Source organism: Aquila chrysaetos, chromosome 17 (genome assembly GCF_900496995.4).
Source record: "Aquila chrysaetos chrysaetos chromosome 17, bAquChr1.4, whole genome shotgun sequence".
Taxonomy (NCBI): domain Eukaryota; kingdom Metazoa; phylum Chordata; class Aves; order Accipitriformes; family Accipitridae; genus Aquila; species Aquila chrysaetos.
In genome coordinates, this window is record NC_044020.1 from 3621261 (window position 1) to 3638690 (window position 17430).

Here is a 17430-nt window from a genome sequence, read left to right on the forward strand (position 1 = left end):
AACAGGCTTTAAGTAGGGCTTGTTTTATGCTTTTTTGTTATTAATTGTGAGCTTTCAGGCCTTAGCTGCTGCCTGCTCTGGTGTTAGAAGTATTTCCACTCCACTGGGCTCTCTGCAGTGCTCCACCTTGGGGGTGTCTGAGCCCCACAGGCTCGTGTCTTGCAAGGGTGTGCAATCCCTATATTGCAGACAAGAACCAGGGCACAGGCTGGCAACGGCCGGGAGACCTCCCGAGATGGGCACGCCACCGTCAGATTTTGGGGATCTTATTTTTGCAGGCAGGCAGTGCCAAATAGTGCTGTAGTGTGATCCAGCCAAGCCAGGCACGTGGAAAAGGAGCCTTGCACGAGTGAAACCTGCAAGTCAAGCCACTAGCCGAGCATCCCATAGGAACAGGTAGGGCCAAACCTGCCCCTCACCCTGCCTCAGATCAGCTCTTTGTCCCTGCGCAGTCCATTGCTACCCACCCATCCTGGCTCCACGAACGCGCTGGCATCACCTCTGGTCTCACGTCCGTGGCTCCCCAGCAGTCTCCTCGCCCAGCCAGCCTCTTCTGCTTATGCCAGTCCTTGTCCCATTCTCCTTCTCCAGCCACAACCCCTCCCTGCCCTCCCACCTTCCCTTCGGAATGTGCTCCTGCTATTAGGCTTGAGGAGGTTGCTCCACCATCCCGATCCTGCGACTGAGGTGGTGGGGCATTCAGAAACCAGGGGAAAAGGGCTCTGGTGGCTGTCGTGAGAATCTGGGCCACGTGTTGTTCACAGCAAGCCAAGAACTGAGCTTGTGAGGGAAGTTGTGCTGAGCCATCAGAATAAGCATTGCTAGGGAGCATCGACTCCACAAGGAATGTGATTGCTATAATCTGAAGGACACAGAATAAACCTGTGCAGACTGATACTTTTCAAAGACTGATACTTTGGCCAGATGACAGTGGTTGGTAATAATGATGGCAAAGAGCACAATTAACAGAAAAGGCCAGCTCCATGCCAGATTTCAAGCTCCCGCTCCACGTGCTGTTCTCAAAAGGGTACCAGAATTTTGTCACCATGAGCAAAAGAGAGCACCTTCCCCAGCCTCAAGGACTGAATTGCTTAGATTTAAGACATCGGCCTGAGGCAGACAGATAACACAGAAAAACATTGCATTTTGAAAGTTAAAATCTGGTAAAGTTCAAAGCATCTGAGAGCAGAGGAATTGCACTGAGGAGTGCTGTAAAATGCCATCAATAAAAGATTGCCCAAACACCTGTGACGCAGGCTGAGATTTAAGATCCCTTAGTGGGGACCTGCTTCTCCTTAACTATAAGAAGGACAACCCTGGGAATCCGATGGTAGACCCTGAACACCGGACCCTGAACACTCCTCCTCCAGGCAAACGAAGAAGAAACCTCTCCTGAGTAGCTCCCTACACTAGCGCCCATTTCATGGCAGTGAGGAGGTGCTTTGCACTGCCTCGTGCCCCTAAAAAAAAGACTGCGCACCTATTCCTGCCTGGGAAATCCTGGCAGCATTGTATGGGACAGCCCTAAGTTCAGAGCAGCAAAAAGACATTGGCCGAGGGAATAAAGCAAAAGTAGCAGTAGCATTTGTTCTGCTAATGCGTGGGGGAGACAAAAGAAAGGAGAGGGGGAATAGCAAGGTTTCAGAGAGTGGAAAATTAGTGCCAGGCAAGGTTGATATTGCTGAGAGCCCTAAACATCTTCCTAGCTTCAGCAGTCACAAACAAAGCAAAGGGTACCATCCCAGAGTCAGGAACATGCTTCCTGCAGAGAAAGAAAGAGAAGTGTTAAATTGGCTTTTCCTGTTGTTGAAGAGCAGACAAAATGGGTCTTTTCTGCTCTTGGAAGTGTTCGAAACCATTAAGAGGTGACAAGGCCTGGGGTCTGTAAGACTGTAAATAGCAGTATCTATATTTAATTGAAGATGATGAAGGATTCAGTGAATTTCTGTCCCGTAAGCTTATCAGCCGTGTGACAAAGATGAGGAACACAATGTGGCAAAGAATGTGACCATCAGAGTTTTGAAATGCAGAAAAAGGGGCAGCTGCTATGAATTCCTGGCATGCAGTTGCTGGCTGGTACTCTTTAATTCTTTAACAGACTGCAGATCGTTCAGGTGGCCAACATGTACCCCTTGATATGCTGGTCCCAGAAAGGGTCACAGCTCCAATGCAAGCTACCCCATGAGGGGACATCCTCTCCTTGAAATGCCTATGAAAACAGCTGTTGGAGTAATGAATCATTTGCTACCTTGAGACACAGATGGTTTTTTTCTTTGAGCTGATTAAAAAAATATCTGTTTGGGTTTCCTTTTAAAGCGTTTCATCTAAACACACCTTGTAGCTTTGACACCAGGTTCATTTTTAATCAAACTCCAGTCTTTTCAGAAGGTCCAGCTCTGAAGACCTGGAATGAAAGGCATTTTCCTGTCCTGCCTTCTCCATTCTGCTGGGCTTCAGGACGTCAAAGGGTGAGTTTTTATTGCTAGCCACTTGAAAATAAAATTAGTCTGTGCAGCTATCTTTGGATAGACACTGTAAATGATGGATTTCAGCAAAAGCAAGAACATGTCATGGAGTTGGGGTAAAAACTGGCCCAGGAACAGAGCAGGTTTGCATGAAGACATAAGCAAGGAGGAAGTGCCACAAGAGGCCTTCTTGGAAGAGCCAAACTCTCCTGGTTGGATAAAAGCTCACCTGAATTATTTCACTGACCATTATATTTTGAATTAAGCCCTTATTTACACCCGGTCTTTTTGGTTGATCTCCCTGAGACGCACAGCTGTGGGCTCATTTGGTCCCTGAGCTAGAAGTGACAGCATTTTCTCATAACACAAAAATACACCAAACTGCCAAGGGGCAAAAAGGGAGCAGAGCAAGAAAATAGAAGTAGGCACTTAGGGGAAACCTGTAGTCCAGGCTAAGGGGAGATGAGAGGTAACAGAGGAAGGACACTTTATAGTCGCTTAGCAAAGTCAGGCCAGAGCACAGAGCGGGAAAAGGATTGAGAGCTTGGTCAACAAGCATGAAGAACCAGATGTTTGACTGCTTTAAATCACAGCTTTTTGTGACCCAAGGTCTAGTGTGTACCTGTTTGGAATTGCAGAGCAGGCAGCACTCTCTCTGCATTCTCTCTTTCTGACTGTGATCAGAGTATGTGGTAATCACAGGGAAAAAAAAAAAGACAAAAGAAATGTTTAAAAGTAAACAACCCCTCCAAACCCCAGCTCTCTATTCTAGCCACCCCCACAAAACAACGGCAACAATAACAGAAAAGCTTTCTAGAGTCCCCTGGGCTCTCTTACTGTGGTACAGTTAAAAGCCATCCAACCTGAAAACTCCAGTTAAGAGTAAAAAATACCCCCAAAATGAGCTTTTGATCAGAAGAGCAATCATTGCACATATGTCTTCTTGCTCTGCCCACTGGGGTGCATTTCAGTCTGATATGCAGAGTTTTCCACATTAAATTGTCGTGTAGCCTCATCATCCTTTTTTTTTTTTTTATGTGGGGTCCTTTTTAAGCCATGATTTCCTCCTGTACAGTCATGCCCTCTTCCCCTTCAGCAGCCCAGGGCCCATTCTCCCAGGTAGCTGAAATGTGGGCAAAGCTGGTCCCAACCCTGCCAACTTGCCGCACTCCCCATCCCTTTCTCCCTGATGCGTATTTACCACCCGCTTTGGACTTTGTCCCAGTCTCTACCCTCTTGATCGGTGCTAATTTACATCGGTTCTTGGACCTTCGTCGTCCATCTAATTGTTTTTAATCCAATTGAGCATTTTGCCCTCAATACCTATGTCCTAGAGGAATTTACAAGGAAAGATTAAGGACACCAGATAGCTAGGTGAGCTAAAGAACAAGCCAGGGAGTTCTGAGGGCTCAGAACTGTGGTGTGCAAACATCATCGGCAGGATCATGTCCACCTCGTGCTGAAGAGGGCTAATTTCCCTGAAATCGGTGGCCTGGCTCACTGAGAAAAGTCAGCGTGAAAATGGAAATCAGGGCCATAAGCCGGGGGGCAGGAATTGTTCAGGTTACAAGGGGGTTTATGGGGGATTAAAGGATGAAACTGTCATATGGAAAAAGTAAGCGGAGAGTCACGGAGAGCTGTGAGACTGCAGAGGGGTCTCCCCCAAGGGGGCTGTAAGCCCTGTCATTTGAATCACTTGGAATCAGGTGAGGCAAAACCTCTAAGCACCTACCATAAGTAATGGCCCTTCATTTTTGTCAGGGACTAGGACAAGACGTTTCTGAGATGCTATTAGGCTAATGTGACCTGATCCAGCGGACTGCAGCAACAGCCTTCCAGGACGTCCGTCGACGGGGAGCGTGTAGCTTCACGCTGTCACCTCTCATTGCCACTGCCTCGGGGAAGTGATTCAGATCCACAGAGGGGACAAAACGTTATCATGACTGGATTTGAGCCCGAGCTCTCTGCCAGGCCCTTTGGGTAGAGATGAGAACCACACATTTTTGTTTGAGAAGTGGGATGAGTCTGCTGAGAGGTGGTCAGGGTGTTCCTGGCTGGGACAAGTGTAGCAGACGTGCTGGGAGATCAGATGGACCGGTTCGCTCCGAGGCAGCACAGTTGGAGCCATACACTGGTGGTGAGAAATGATTCTTTTTTTTCCCAGCCACCTGCTCAGACTATTATTCTGAAGTTAGGATGAAACTATGACTGCATTTCTATACGCAGGTCTTGCTAGCGTGTGGTCAGCTTCCTCAGATGACTTGTTCCTCTAGTAACCCTTTGGCAGGTTTAAGACACATTTATGCCCAAAGCAATCCTATTTGTCTGAAGGACTGTGGAGTTCAGGGTGTCCCAAAGACTTGTGTGCCCAATCTGGCACTTTCTGGAAACATCAGAGTATAAAACAGTGAAAAAATACATCCTGAGGACCAGCCCAGCCATGAAACAAGTGGGCTTTCTTACTTCTTGCTTTGAAGATAGGTAGGGGATGCAGAGGAAGGGAAAGATACCACTATTAGATGAGATGGGATGAAAACTGGAAGGCTAGGAGGTGTTGGGGTTTAACAAGATGCTGGAAACTGCCCCACTCAGTGCTAATTTGTTCTGGCTTCACCTCAGAATAACATTACGAAATTGGTGAAAAACAGGGTAATAATATTAAGTCTTTCTGGGATTTGACCAGCTGCATATGGATGGAGATGCTACACATATCCTGCAACCTAGAGCTGCTGTTCAGTGGGAAATTCTGAAACTTCATAAATAAACAAGAAAGCCCAAGCAAAATTGTTCTACATCAAAACAAACCCTCCAACTATTGAACCTGCTAGCAAAAAAGGAATTCTAAGGCTTTGATTTTTCGAGATGAAGTTGATTAAGTTTGCTCAGCAGCTCTGCTTCTCACCTTTCTGGTCCAAAACAGGGCTTCTAGAGGACCTCAGAGGCATGAAGCAGAACGTCCAGATTCTGGGCAGGCATCATGATGTGTAGGAACCCTGGCCATGTGGTTATCAGACAGACACGTGGAGTGGACAGAAAGTAGGCAATAATCCTGGAAAGCTGCTTGGTTTCTATTAAAAGACTGGTGAAATTCAAACACTCCATATCCCGACCAAGAAAAATTGTCACATTATGATCATCCCAGAATCCTCCTCTATGCTACACAAATATTCCCGCAGGATAAGCTGTCCCGATGCAGGTGCTGGCTTGTGGCCCTGGTCTACTTGTGCAAAGAGTCATGCCCCCTTAGCTTTAGATGATTACAATGTCAGTGTCTATATTCAAGCTAATCATTGCGTAGGGACAACTCACACCCTGGAAACTGCACGAATGCGTGGACTTCACCTAACCTAGAAACCTTAGTGTGATCACTTTTTCTTCTTTAAAGCCCAGGGTGCTTAATTCAGGTGTGTATGGCTGCAATGCAGTCACCTAAAGTTGCATGAGGTAAACACCATAGCTAATTCTTGTTGATTTTAATTAGTTAGCTTAAACCCCTTTGTTGGAGCTGAAGTTTAGTCCTGTGTCTGACTGGACTGTCCTTCAGATGACAGGTAAGGTGACAGTGATGAAGAGGATATAGAGTAAAGATCCAAGCAGGTGTGGGAAAAAGGTCTTGTGTAAGACCTATAGGAGGAAGGACACAGTATATCTGACTTCTGCTGAATAGTTGTGGCCTGGAGAAATGAAACCCATATAGGGTAGGATTTATCTTTTCCCCTGCAACAATCAGCTACTCCCTAGCTTACAGGTCTCCCAAACCTAAAGTACACGGAAAGCTGGTACCAGCCAGACAACAAGAAAGCTGTTGACTCACTGTGATCCACTATGTAACTAACAATTAGCAGCTAGAAGAAGGCTGAAGACCTGGCAGCTGCAGTCTAGCCGGAGGGATTTCTTAAGTAAGCAACCTATTCAGAATCATTAACCTACCTGCACTCCCACGTGCACAGGACAGCCTTCCCAGCAAGCCTTTGGGTCATAATTTGCTTTGCTTTTTGACTCTGTCACGAATGGCCACCCTTACAAGTGATATGTCTGGGAGGGAGACCACATTTTAATGGCTTTGCTCAGTAGCTTCCCCTGTCAGTGTGCAACATGTGCTGTGGCTGCAAGACAGAAGATGGTGCAACCCTTTAAACAGTGCTTTCCAACAGGTGCTTCCTGGGAAAGTCAGTGGAGATATTAGTGGAAGCAGGATTGGACCCTGAATAAGCAGGGGGAAAAAAGCACCATATGTCGGAAGATGAATATTATGTAAATAGTAAGGCATACAGACATTTTGTAAGTGGGCAGGCTGATCTCATTATCGATCTACAATTAAACCAAACTGTGGGGTCATACCATCCTATTATGTCTAGCAGATTAAACTCAGGCTGTCTCTTTTTGTTATTGTTTCTGATGGAGTTTTGGAGCTTTCTTAATTCAGGTCAAAAAATGAAAGGCTTCCTCATAAGCATTTTAATTAACCAGCTGAAGAATTCTCTTGCCCCCAGAGACTCACAGTACCAAATCCAGAGCTCAGCACTGCTGTCCCTCTCAGACTGTCATATTTCAGCTCAAATTGTGTTTGTGCCCCTTTATTCAAGTCAAAACCACAGACAGCAAATCAAACCTACCCCCCTCCCTCATTGACTACTTGGGAAAAAAAAACTATCTAGAAAGTTTGATTTTTGACCTAAACATGTCCTTTGCACCCCCCAGCGCATGAGGACCAGAATGTATGAGGAAAGCGACCTAAACCTGCTGAGGAAAGCCCTTTTGGCTGCACCTTGGGGCTACACACACCTCATCGCAGGCATCTTGCCTGCCCTAAACCACCAGCGCAATAGGGTCATCCAGCGTTGTGTCAGGGCTGAGTAAAACCCCAGTCCCTTTGCAGGGCCGCTTGGTGCACCGTTCCCCCCCCAGGCAGGGGCTCTCAGTTGAGCCGTTGGGTTTGTAGAGAGCATGCTGCTCCTTGGGCTGATGGGGAGCTCCTTCCTGGTCCATGGTGGCTCTCGACCGCGTTTGCAAGGCTGCGGCGACTCGTGGTGGCACTCCTGCAGCAAGCTTGACCTTGCACCAGAGGCCACCCATCGTCCTGGCAGGCTTGTTCAAGGAGAGGAACCGCACCCCCCCCCAAAATGGTCATGGGTGAGAAGAGCATCCCCCAAAGTCCCCCACTCCCCCCGTATCCTCCTCTATGTGGAGCTGGCGCAGATACTGCTCCTTTCCAACTTTTGGGGTAGCGGCGTGCTGTAAGGGGGGAGGACGTTGAAGAGCAAGTACGGTTTTGGGAAGGGCAGCAGCTCCAAGCGGTGGGGGACGAAGGAGAGCGCGCTGGGCAGCCAGGCAGTTGTCAGCTGCCCGTGCAGCGGCGAGTAGTATTCCACGGCAGGGATGGTAGCAGCGAGCCTTCTTGGCATCAAGATAGGAGCCTTTCAAGAGTAAAAATGCAGTCTCAGGTAAACCAATACAGACTTTTAGTTAGATACAATTTATGATCAACCTTATTTGTTTCCCTGGTGCTCAGTAATTAAGAAGAAAATTTTAGAAGAATAGACTCCCCTAAAACCCAGTGGTGTGCTGTCACCCAGGGAGCAAGGCAAAATACCCTTTGTTCTAGCCATGGAAAAACTCCTGACAGGGAAAAAGCCTGTGTGCCAGCCTAGGTAATATTAACTGTCCTGGACTTGGCAAGGACGTGGGTCAAGGACAAAAAGCTCTGGTCAGCCTAACAAGGCTGGATGTTGTAAAGAGATACTGTCTATAAAGAAACATTGCTTTGTGGCTGCAAATTTCGTATTTCTTCCTGTTCAGGAAATTTCTGATGGTAAAGATATTTTGAATCTAAGGATGATTTACACGGTAGTGATTTAGAAGTAAAATGGGGAAGGATCATCCTGCAAGAGACACCTCATGGCTTATTTACAAACCAGGTTTATTTTCATAAAGAAATGTGCTATTTGACCATATTTGCTGGCATTTCTCTTCATCATATTGCCATTTTTGTCTTTTCCAGTCCTCCTCCTCTGGGATAGTCCCATGTGAAGAGGTGACCTGGTGAAGGATAGATATCTCTCCTCCCTCAGTGGCTTTATACATCGCTTCCTATACTCACTGTGATATCTGACTTGGCAGCAGGAATGAAATCAACTTCTGTCAGATGCTGAAGGCCACCAAAATTGCCAAACTTTTCATGTTTCCTCCACTTTGCTCGCTGGTTCTGGAACCAGATCTGGATACAGGCAAGAAAGAAAAGGCACAGAAATGAACAGGAGATGGAAGAGGAACTGCTCACATCCAACTACTTTGCCTGCTCTCTGAGCATCAAAAAACATTGACCTCCAGCTTGGCAGAACCAGGAATCTGAAGGAAATCTAAAGGAAAACATTGGGTTCAGCACAGCACCTTTCACATTTTGCATAGCATGTGGGATGTCTGGACTATCATGACAGCCTCTTTTCTCTCGCAGCTCACAGAAGAGCTAGGATCTCCCTGTTTAAGGAAAGACATTGTCACAGGGTGCAGCAGGTCTTCCAGGGCTCTCCTGGGAAAGCAGATCCTTTCGTGGTGAAAGCTTTGCAGCAGTCAAGGCACGTGGCATTCTGTTTTCCCTAGGAGGTGCAATTTGTTGCATGACAGGGCTCTTCTACCCTGTTCCCAAGTGAATAGACTGGGAAAAGACCCACCTAGATGTTTTGCTGGGCTGCAATAAAAATGTGTCACCAGTGGAGATGTAGTAACAGGGTTCTTCCTATATTTAGCTGGTAACATTTTGAAATTCACATAAGGGACCTAAGCAAAAGACCCAAGGGGATGAAACCTTCTAAATCATTCAGCAGTCTGAGTATGTTATCTGCCATCTCTTTTTCACTGGAAAACAGATGACTCATTTTCTCAGGGGAGTTTCTTTCATCTGTCAGCTGATTTGACCAGTCTGGCTTCTGGCTGAGGCACACAAGTATTTATTGTGCAGCCACAGTAGTGCATCTTGCTGCATTGCTGTGAAAAGTTGAATCCCCCTTCCATTGTAGTTTCTAGCTGGCTTAGGAACTTGCTGTTTGAATGTAAGCAAGTGGTTCACAAGAGCACAAGGTGTTAGTGATCAACACCAGATGTTACTAGATGTAAATACGTATGCATTTTAAACCAAATAATGAGCAGCTCAATTATTTCTGCATCTCTTGCCCAGGAAGTAATGGGAATGTCAGGACCCCTCTGCTATATTGCTGGTAGTTAGCAGTATCTGAGGTTACTGAAAGGACAGTCTTGTTTATCTGGGCTTGCATGTGTTTGAGAATTGCTTAGTCTATATGAACTGCTTCATTCCCTTTCTACCATGCAGGAGTTATATGGTGAAACAGCACCATAAAAATGACTCCACTTTAACAGCAACAAAGTGATTGGAGGCAGAGGGGAGACTGAAGCCAAAATTCAACCTCTGAAATGCTCCTTCCAAAGTCTGCACACGGGATAAAGTCCTCACTTCAGGGATTATTTTTTTTTTTTTTAATAAGGGCAAAGCTGTGTTCACAGACTGAACTGCTCTTTTTTTTGCCCAACCAGCCCTCCAACAGCTACTGATATAATTTACTCTCTTCACGCTACTAACTTTCATTTTTCCAGTGTTCCTGAGCTATGGCACTGAGAGCACAGTATTCCCATGCGTGTTCACGAAAGTCACACCAGTGCTAAAGCCAGGGACAAGTGCCTCCTTAAGCCTGCTTGAGATTTCACAAAAGACTCATTTACCCTCTCAGTGGTCAGCAGGTTGTCCAAGGAAACAAGGACTAAAACAGAGTGCAGAGAGAGGGTGACAAGTCCCATGTTGTAGGAATGGTCTCCATTTGTTGCTCTGTAAGATTGTCCATTTGTTGTTCTCTTGCAGACACATGACCAATGATCCAGAGCTTGCTGTACTAAAGAATCAGCCTTTTCATTATTTTCCAGTCCTTTAATCTTCTTACCACTTCATAGCACTATCATTAAAGATTTTACTGATTATGTAGTTCAAATTCACCTTTGTGTCCTTAAATGGTTCCTATGAGAGACCACCTTTGATATGTCCTCCTTTGCAACTGAACACCTGTTGCAGACCTAGCTTTTTGTCTACTAGCACATGCCATTTGATCTGCTCTGTTTTCTTAATCCAAGCAGGCTGTAGGACCAAGGCAAGGTCCTTACAGTGACATGCCATCAATGTTATTACCTTTATCAACCAAATACGTAGAATCATAGAATCGTAGAACCACAGAACGCAGTCCAATTGCCCTGCTGTGGGCACAGACATCTTTCACTACATCAGGTTGCTCAAAACGCTGTTCAACCTGACTTTGAACACTTCCAGTGATGGGACATCCACAGCTTTTCTGGGCAGTCTGCTCCAGAGTCTTGCCACCCTCATCGTAAATAATTTCTTATATACAATCTAAATCTACCCTCTTTCATTTTAAAACTGTTGCCAACAATCTCATCATAAAAAGATGAGTTTGACAACATCTATTTTCCATAAACCTGTGTTGATAAGCATTAAATATATTACCCTTTCTTTAATTCTTCATTAACAGAGACTCCTATCGGCTTTATCACTGTTTTGCCAAAAATCAATGTTTGGCTGACAGGCCAGTCATTATCTGGTTGTCCTGTTTACCCTTTAAATACTGACACAACATTAGATTCCTTCAAGGCCCCTAGAATGTCTCTTGTGCTCCGGGACTGATTAAATATCAACACTGATGACCCAAAGCGCTTCTCAAGCAGCCTTTTGAGAGCTCCTGGAGGTAAGTCACCTAAATGTCTGGATTTAAAAATATCTGTCTGTAGCAGCTGCTGTTCAACATTGTCCTTATGGAAAGTGTTTCATCATCATCGTGTGATACTACCACCTTACCTGACATATTTCCAAGGATAGAGCAGAAATTATGACTGAACATCTTTGCCATTTCTGCATTATCCTTGACAGTCCCATTGTTCCTATAAAGTAATAGATCAAAGTAATTGTTCACTTTTTTTTGTTTGTTTGTTCTTAATGGACTTTTATCGAGTTTCTGATGATCCTTGATTTTTCTGACCAAAGCTTTGGCCTGTATCCTTCTGCTTTGCTTATTCATTTTTTATAATTTCTTGTTTCTAATGTTTACTCATCCAACATTCTTCATTTTGTGTTGCATGTAGGCATACACACATGCAGGGATATAATTCCATCTATCTATCTACTTTAACTGTTTCACAGCAATCATACCTTTGTTTCTTGATTGGAGGACACAAGCTTTTTCACAGTTATGCAATGTTTCACTTGGTTACCCAATGGTTGCTCACTTTTTTTTTCCCGGTTAAATTATCTCTCTGAGGTGATTTGACTTATACTGCTTTTAACTTTGTCAAACTATTATTTCAAAGTACCAAGAGCATATACGAATTATCTGCACCCTATTTTGTTTATATGTGACAAATGCAATCAATCAAAACTGTAACAACTTGTAACTTGTACCTAAGTTGCTGCTAATTTTTAGTTCTGTGGCCGGTTTCCCTTTATCAGCCACAATAAGGTCAAATGCAGAATTTTCTATGATGTCATGTGTAACACTGTCTGAATTGGGAATTTGCCATCTGCAGTTCATACATGAGGGGCTTTTTACTACCTTTGTGTACATCTCAGGTTGATGTTTCCCATGATAACTCTTTTTTATTCCCCCCCCCCCCCCACAGATTATAAATAATTTTTTAAACAGAAGATTGTCCTGTTCTTTCATGTGATTTGCTGGGAACACTGACTAGTAGCCCAGCTTGTGCTTTATACCATTGCAAATGCATTGTGGGTACACTGATATTGCTAATGGGCATATTATGTCTGTGCTGTTCCAATTCTCCCTGTCACCTAACTATGAAGCAATATCATCATGGTTAGTTGATAGTTCCAGGCATGTCATAGTCAATAAACTGCTCTGCGTTGAACTTTGGTTGTTAGAGTGGGATATGTGCATAGAAGTACACTGATGACTCTAGCATTATGGCGAGTACAGGAACTGCCTCGTACAAAAATCATCACAACAGTGCCTGGTAAACAACACCAAATTCCAATACACAGTGGTATGTATATTTTAATGTAGCAGATTTCATATGCAGTAAACATTTGGGGTCAATTTTGAGCTCAGTCAGCAAGACTGCATTACAGATGGGGAGAACTGGATTAGTTTCCGTGCACTGAAATTACAGCCAGGGAATTTAAAGCCTGTGATATCAAAATATAGAACAGTAAGAAAGCATTTTCATTTGGGCAGTTATTTTCACTTTTTTGAGACCCTGTAGAAGATGGATGTAGATGGCAGTTTGTGCTGCATGTACATTAGTCTATAAAAGGTTGATAAATGATTAATAAATATTTTCATAAATGGCCGCTCTGTCGCTACAGAGTCCAACAGGTTGCTTATAACCATCTGTGACTCCTATTTGCTATGCATTTAGTATGCTTAGAGCTCCTGTTAACCCTTTGATTAATCCCATTTGGTTAGTCCCAGCTAGGTGACAAATACTTTTTTCCCTATTTGCAAAAGGAGAATGGTGATACTGGCCTCCTCTGTAAGGTAACTGAGAGGTCACGTATTTCATTAGCGTTGTCACCCAGGCATAAACCATTAAGAATGTACTCTGAATAAAGAGTTGGTGCAGTGAGCATAGCCGTTTGGAGACACAATGTACCTGAACTCTGGCTTCTGGGAGGTTTATCTTTGCTGCCAGTTGGTTTCGAATATGGACATCCGGGTAGTGAGTCACTTGGAAAATCTTCTCCAGTTCCTGAAGCTGCTCAGCTGTGAACGTTGTCCGGATTCTCCGTTTCCCTTTCCTCTCAACTGTGCAAACAAGGAAAGGTGTATTGCGTTTTATAGGAAAAGGCCACAGGGCCACAAGAAGATTCAGAGATCCAGGAATTTCTGTAAATTGCTATGCAGCTGGGATGGCACCCACTCCAACACCTTCCAGAGATGTACTTACCATAGGTGACTGTCTCCTGACCCAGCAGTGAATGCGAATGAACTCCTTTATCATTCAAGGAGTGAGTCAAAAGTGCCCATTTGCAGTGCTAATTCCATGGATCCACTGCATGTCAACAGCTACAAAACCCTTTGTATTTTAACCACACTAGCCCTGCAATGGTTTGTCATCAAAGTCCTTTAGTGCTGGACCAGCCTTTGACCCCTTTTTGCTCCTGTCTGTCACATGCACACATCTGTTGCTAATTTATAATCCCTTATTAACTATTTGTGAAGAAACCTTTAATGTAAACTGAATGAAAAACTAGATAGATACTCCATTTTGTCTTGGTGCTGTTCTCATGCCTGTAATGAAGTGCCATCTTTCTTTCAGCTCATAGCTTTTCCATCCCTATCTTTTCCCATCATACTGGTCTTACTAAGCTTTCTTCAAGCTCTGAGGTATTATTTTATTCCATTGCCACTCTATTGATTTTGATGAATTTTCTCCTCCTGTATGCCAGCAAGATCAGAGAGTACCCAAAATGTGTGAATACTGGGAATGGAAGTCAACCATTCCAGACTAACTGACCACTGCTCTCTTTCCATAGCATTCCTTCAGCAGTATTTAGGGATATCCAGCGGTTTTCACTATAGTGTGACAGTTGCATTAAAAATGTTACCTTACAAAGAAAAGTCATGGTATTCTCCTGACTGCAGTGTTGTGGTGTGGGGACTTTCTAAACAAGCTGAACCGTAAGAACTACAAGGCCTTAAAACCTATGGAGCAGTATACGGGGAACTTTCGGTGCTATTAATTCCTAATGGTGCTCTTAGGCTGCTCCATTCCTTCACCTGCTGTGGTGTGTCCACACCAAAGACTTCCATCAGAACTCCTACATTGTTTTGAAAATCCCCTCCCACACCAGAGTATTTTATTTAGATCATGAACTCTGTATGCCACTTGGTGTAAGTTAGAATAAGGTCTAGGTTGCTATGAAATGATGCTGAAGGGATGATGTCTTGCAAGGAGGAGGAGAAAGGAGCAGCAGAAGTGAGCTCTAAGGCAGCTGATCTGCAGAACGTGGAGTTCAGCCTCATCCCAAGGCTGGAATCCTCTCTGATGTACAAATGGAGTATCTTCCAGCTGACATTGAGCAACCAGTGCAAAAAGCCATGTCCCAAGCATTGAGTCACAGGGTTTTTCTACTGACCTTGGAAAACTGCAGCCTGATAGGAGCATAAAAATTCTAATATCACTAGTGACTATGACGAGCTTGTTACTCAATGACCTTAAGTAATTTGCAATGACACCATGTTGCTCAAGAAAATGACCTTTTTAAAGAACTGCTTTTGGTCTTCCATGGTCTGATGACATCTACCAATTCATACTATGTAAGTAGATGCATATACTTCCTAACGGGAACAGTTAACCAGAGAAGGTTATCTTAGTCCCTCAAAGAGACTTTGTACTTCCCCCCCCCCCTTTTGTTCAACCATTAGCATAAACTTTTCCTTTTGGGGGCTAATGCAATGAAAAAGGTAACTAAAACGTTGGCCAATATAAATTAGGCTCTGTGCCAACCAGAAAATGACATTTTTCATTCTGTAATTGAAACTTTATTGTGACTCTGTTGACACAGAAAATAAGGAATAAAAAATTCTGTCCATCGACTTGGTAGGAAGGTGCCTAAGACACGATACCTGGGGACCAGTAAGTGAATATATTCCATTGTGAATATTTCATCTTTTCTAAACCTTTCAGGTACTTTGAAAGGAAACCAGTCATGCAAGAATAACTGAGGAGTGTCATTTATCATAAACACTGTCAATACTCCCGTATCTCAGAAACAGCCTAATAAAGCTGATGTCCAACACAGTTAAATCCATATCATTAGACTTTTCACCAGCCTATCAAAGTCCTACTCATTAGACTGCAGCACTGGCTTCAGCCCCAAGAGAAAAATGTTATTTACATTGAATCTTGTTGGCACTACTGGGGCAGCGATCTGAAATGAGAAATAATTTTGTGCGTTCATGCTGAATATAGCAATGGGCACCCTCTCCTAAGAAGCCCTGATTACAAAGTTGCGTCTACTTGAACCTTCCCAAAAGATGGCTGTAAGGGGGATTTATTGCTATATGGATTAAAAGGGAAATATCAGTGCTGAGACTATGAATCTCAGGACACTATGTCCCCTGTAGATATGATAGAGCTAACAGTTCATAATGGTGTCTCTTGTCTGGAAGATTTTCACCTCACACTTCTCTGTGCGGGTTGGCCTCCATATCCTCCTGGGAGATACTGCAGACAGGTAAGATTGAATACTAAGCTGATATTTTGTCAAGCCCATCACGTTCTGTCATACAGTAATGAATCTCTCTGCTGTATTTGTATCATTACAACGTATGGTCTTCATATTTCTGTGGCACTGGGCAATTCATATAGCAGATCCCGACAAGTGAAGTTTGCACTGGTCTCAGAAACTTGAGGCCTCCCTGAGATGTCCTGTACATCACCTGAACACTGAGCTGAGCTCCTGCCTCTATCCAGGGTAGAAGACTGGCTCCACAAACCTGGGAGAAGCTGCAATCTACCTCCATCATTTCCAGAGTGGAGCAAGAGATCCAAGCTCAAACTGTGACCACCTCCTCGTTCCTGTGGTCCCACCTGTACATAAACATCTGGGAAGCTGACAGAGTTGTTGTCCTGCCAGGTTTTGTATGCGCAGGCACTCTATGTACCTTCTAGCAATCAGAAAGCCTTCAGGAGAAAGAGAACAAACCTGCCTACCCCATGGAAAATTTCTGGATTAGCAAAAAAATCCCAATGTACTTTTTTAAAAAAAGTATTAGATTAATGAACTGAAGTATAATTTCATGACTATGCAAAGCAAGGAAGAAACTGTCTACAATTTAAAACCTAAGATGTCACATCAAATAATAAAAAAGGTGTATTTTAGTATTCCATCAGAATACAGCAAATAATGACTTAGTCCAGTATAAACCCTTCTGTCTCATACATTAACCAGACTCTACAGAACTGAGATGACTGAACTGGACCGTGATGGGATTGAAGTGAATGCCAAAGACCAGCTGGATCAGACCTCATCGAAGCAGGCACCGTACAAACAGCAATCATTAGTTCTTGCCTGTAAGCATATATGATGACAGCTATCATCTCCTCTTTGTAACGGGGAATCAAAGCTAAGGCAAGACTTTTAGTGCCCAAACCAGGGACTACTACCTGTGCTAGAAAGGAATGGTTTACATTATTAGACCATGCTAGCTGCAGGACTTCTCCATAGAGAGTATGTTCATACACATCAGAGACAGAGATGATAATGTGGATATCTATCCTTGGCTACCAGCTTAAGAAGTTGTGGGTGCTGGCAGGACACTCGATACAGACTTCACTGGATTAATCAACCTAGATAGACTCAAGAAATCAGCTGTTACAAGCAATGCAATACCATCTCTACAGGGCCAATTTGTGGAATAAACTCGGTAGTGAAGATCATGACTCTAGAAGGAGCTGCAAAGCCTGCCCTACAAAGAATATACAAGAATGAGAAGACAAAGGCTGTGTGCAGCTGGTGTAGGTTTGGGAAGAAACTTTTAGTTGAGCTGGGACATCTGATGGTACCTGAGAGCTGGATCCATTGCCTTGAATGTATTTTAAACTGTGCTGGAGATGGGATGGGGAATGGATCTGCCAGATCATCTCTTACTCTATTCTTTCCCACTGGCAGCTAAGAAGTGTCCAGGACTAGAGAGCATGGCTTCAGAGAGAATAGGCTAGTGAGTTTCTGGTGTCTCATATAGGCTTCTTTGGTATGAAAATGACCCAAATAACTTGGTGATGGGCAAAAGAAACTCCCTATCAGTTGACTCTTGCATCCTCCACATATTTCCTTCTTGAAAGGTGAACTGTTTTACAGATGAAACTCATGTAAAGGAAGGGTCTATACAGTGCTCAGAAGTGTCAATCCTTCTGAAACCAGATTTTTCAA

General features: G+C 44.0%; 1 protein-coding gene and 1 long non-coding RNA gene across 2 annotated transcripts in view; one reads left to right on the forward strand and one right to left on the reverse strand.

Annotated features, from left to right (window-relative positions):
* LOC115352851 lies at positions 1-10461 on the forward strand. The gene is made up of 3 exons (XR_003927290.2): positions 1-396; positions 4227-4602; positions 8467-10461. It is a non-coding gene; the product is annotated as an uncharacterized LOC115352851 (long non-coding RNA).
* ISX (intestine specific homeobox) overlaps positions 7646-17430 on the reverse strand; it is a 26356-nt gene continuing 16571 nt past the window's right edge. Inside the window, exons 3-5 of the mRNA XM_030041539.1 lie at positions 13146-13297; positions 8566-8682; positions 7646-7882 (exon numbers count right to left, since the gene is read on the reverse strand). Of these exons, the coding sequence (XP_029897399.1) occupies positions 7646-7882; positions 8566-8682; positions 13146-13297 (506 nt within the window). The remainder of the gene's footprint in view (positions 7883-8565; positions 8683-13145; positions 13298-17430) is intronic.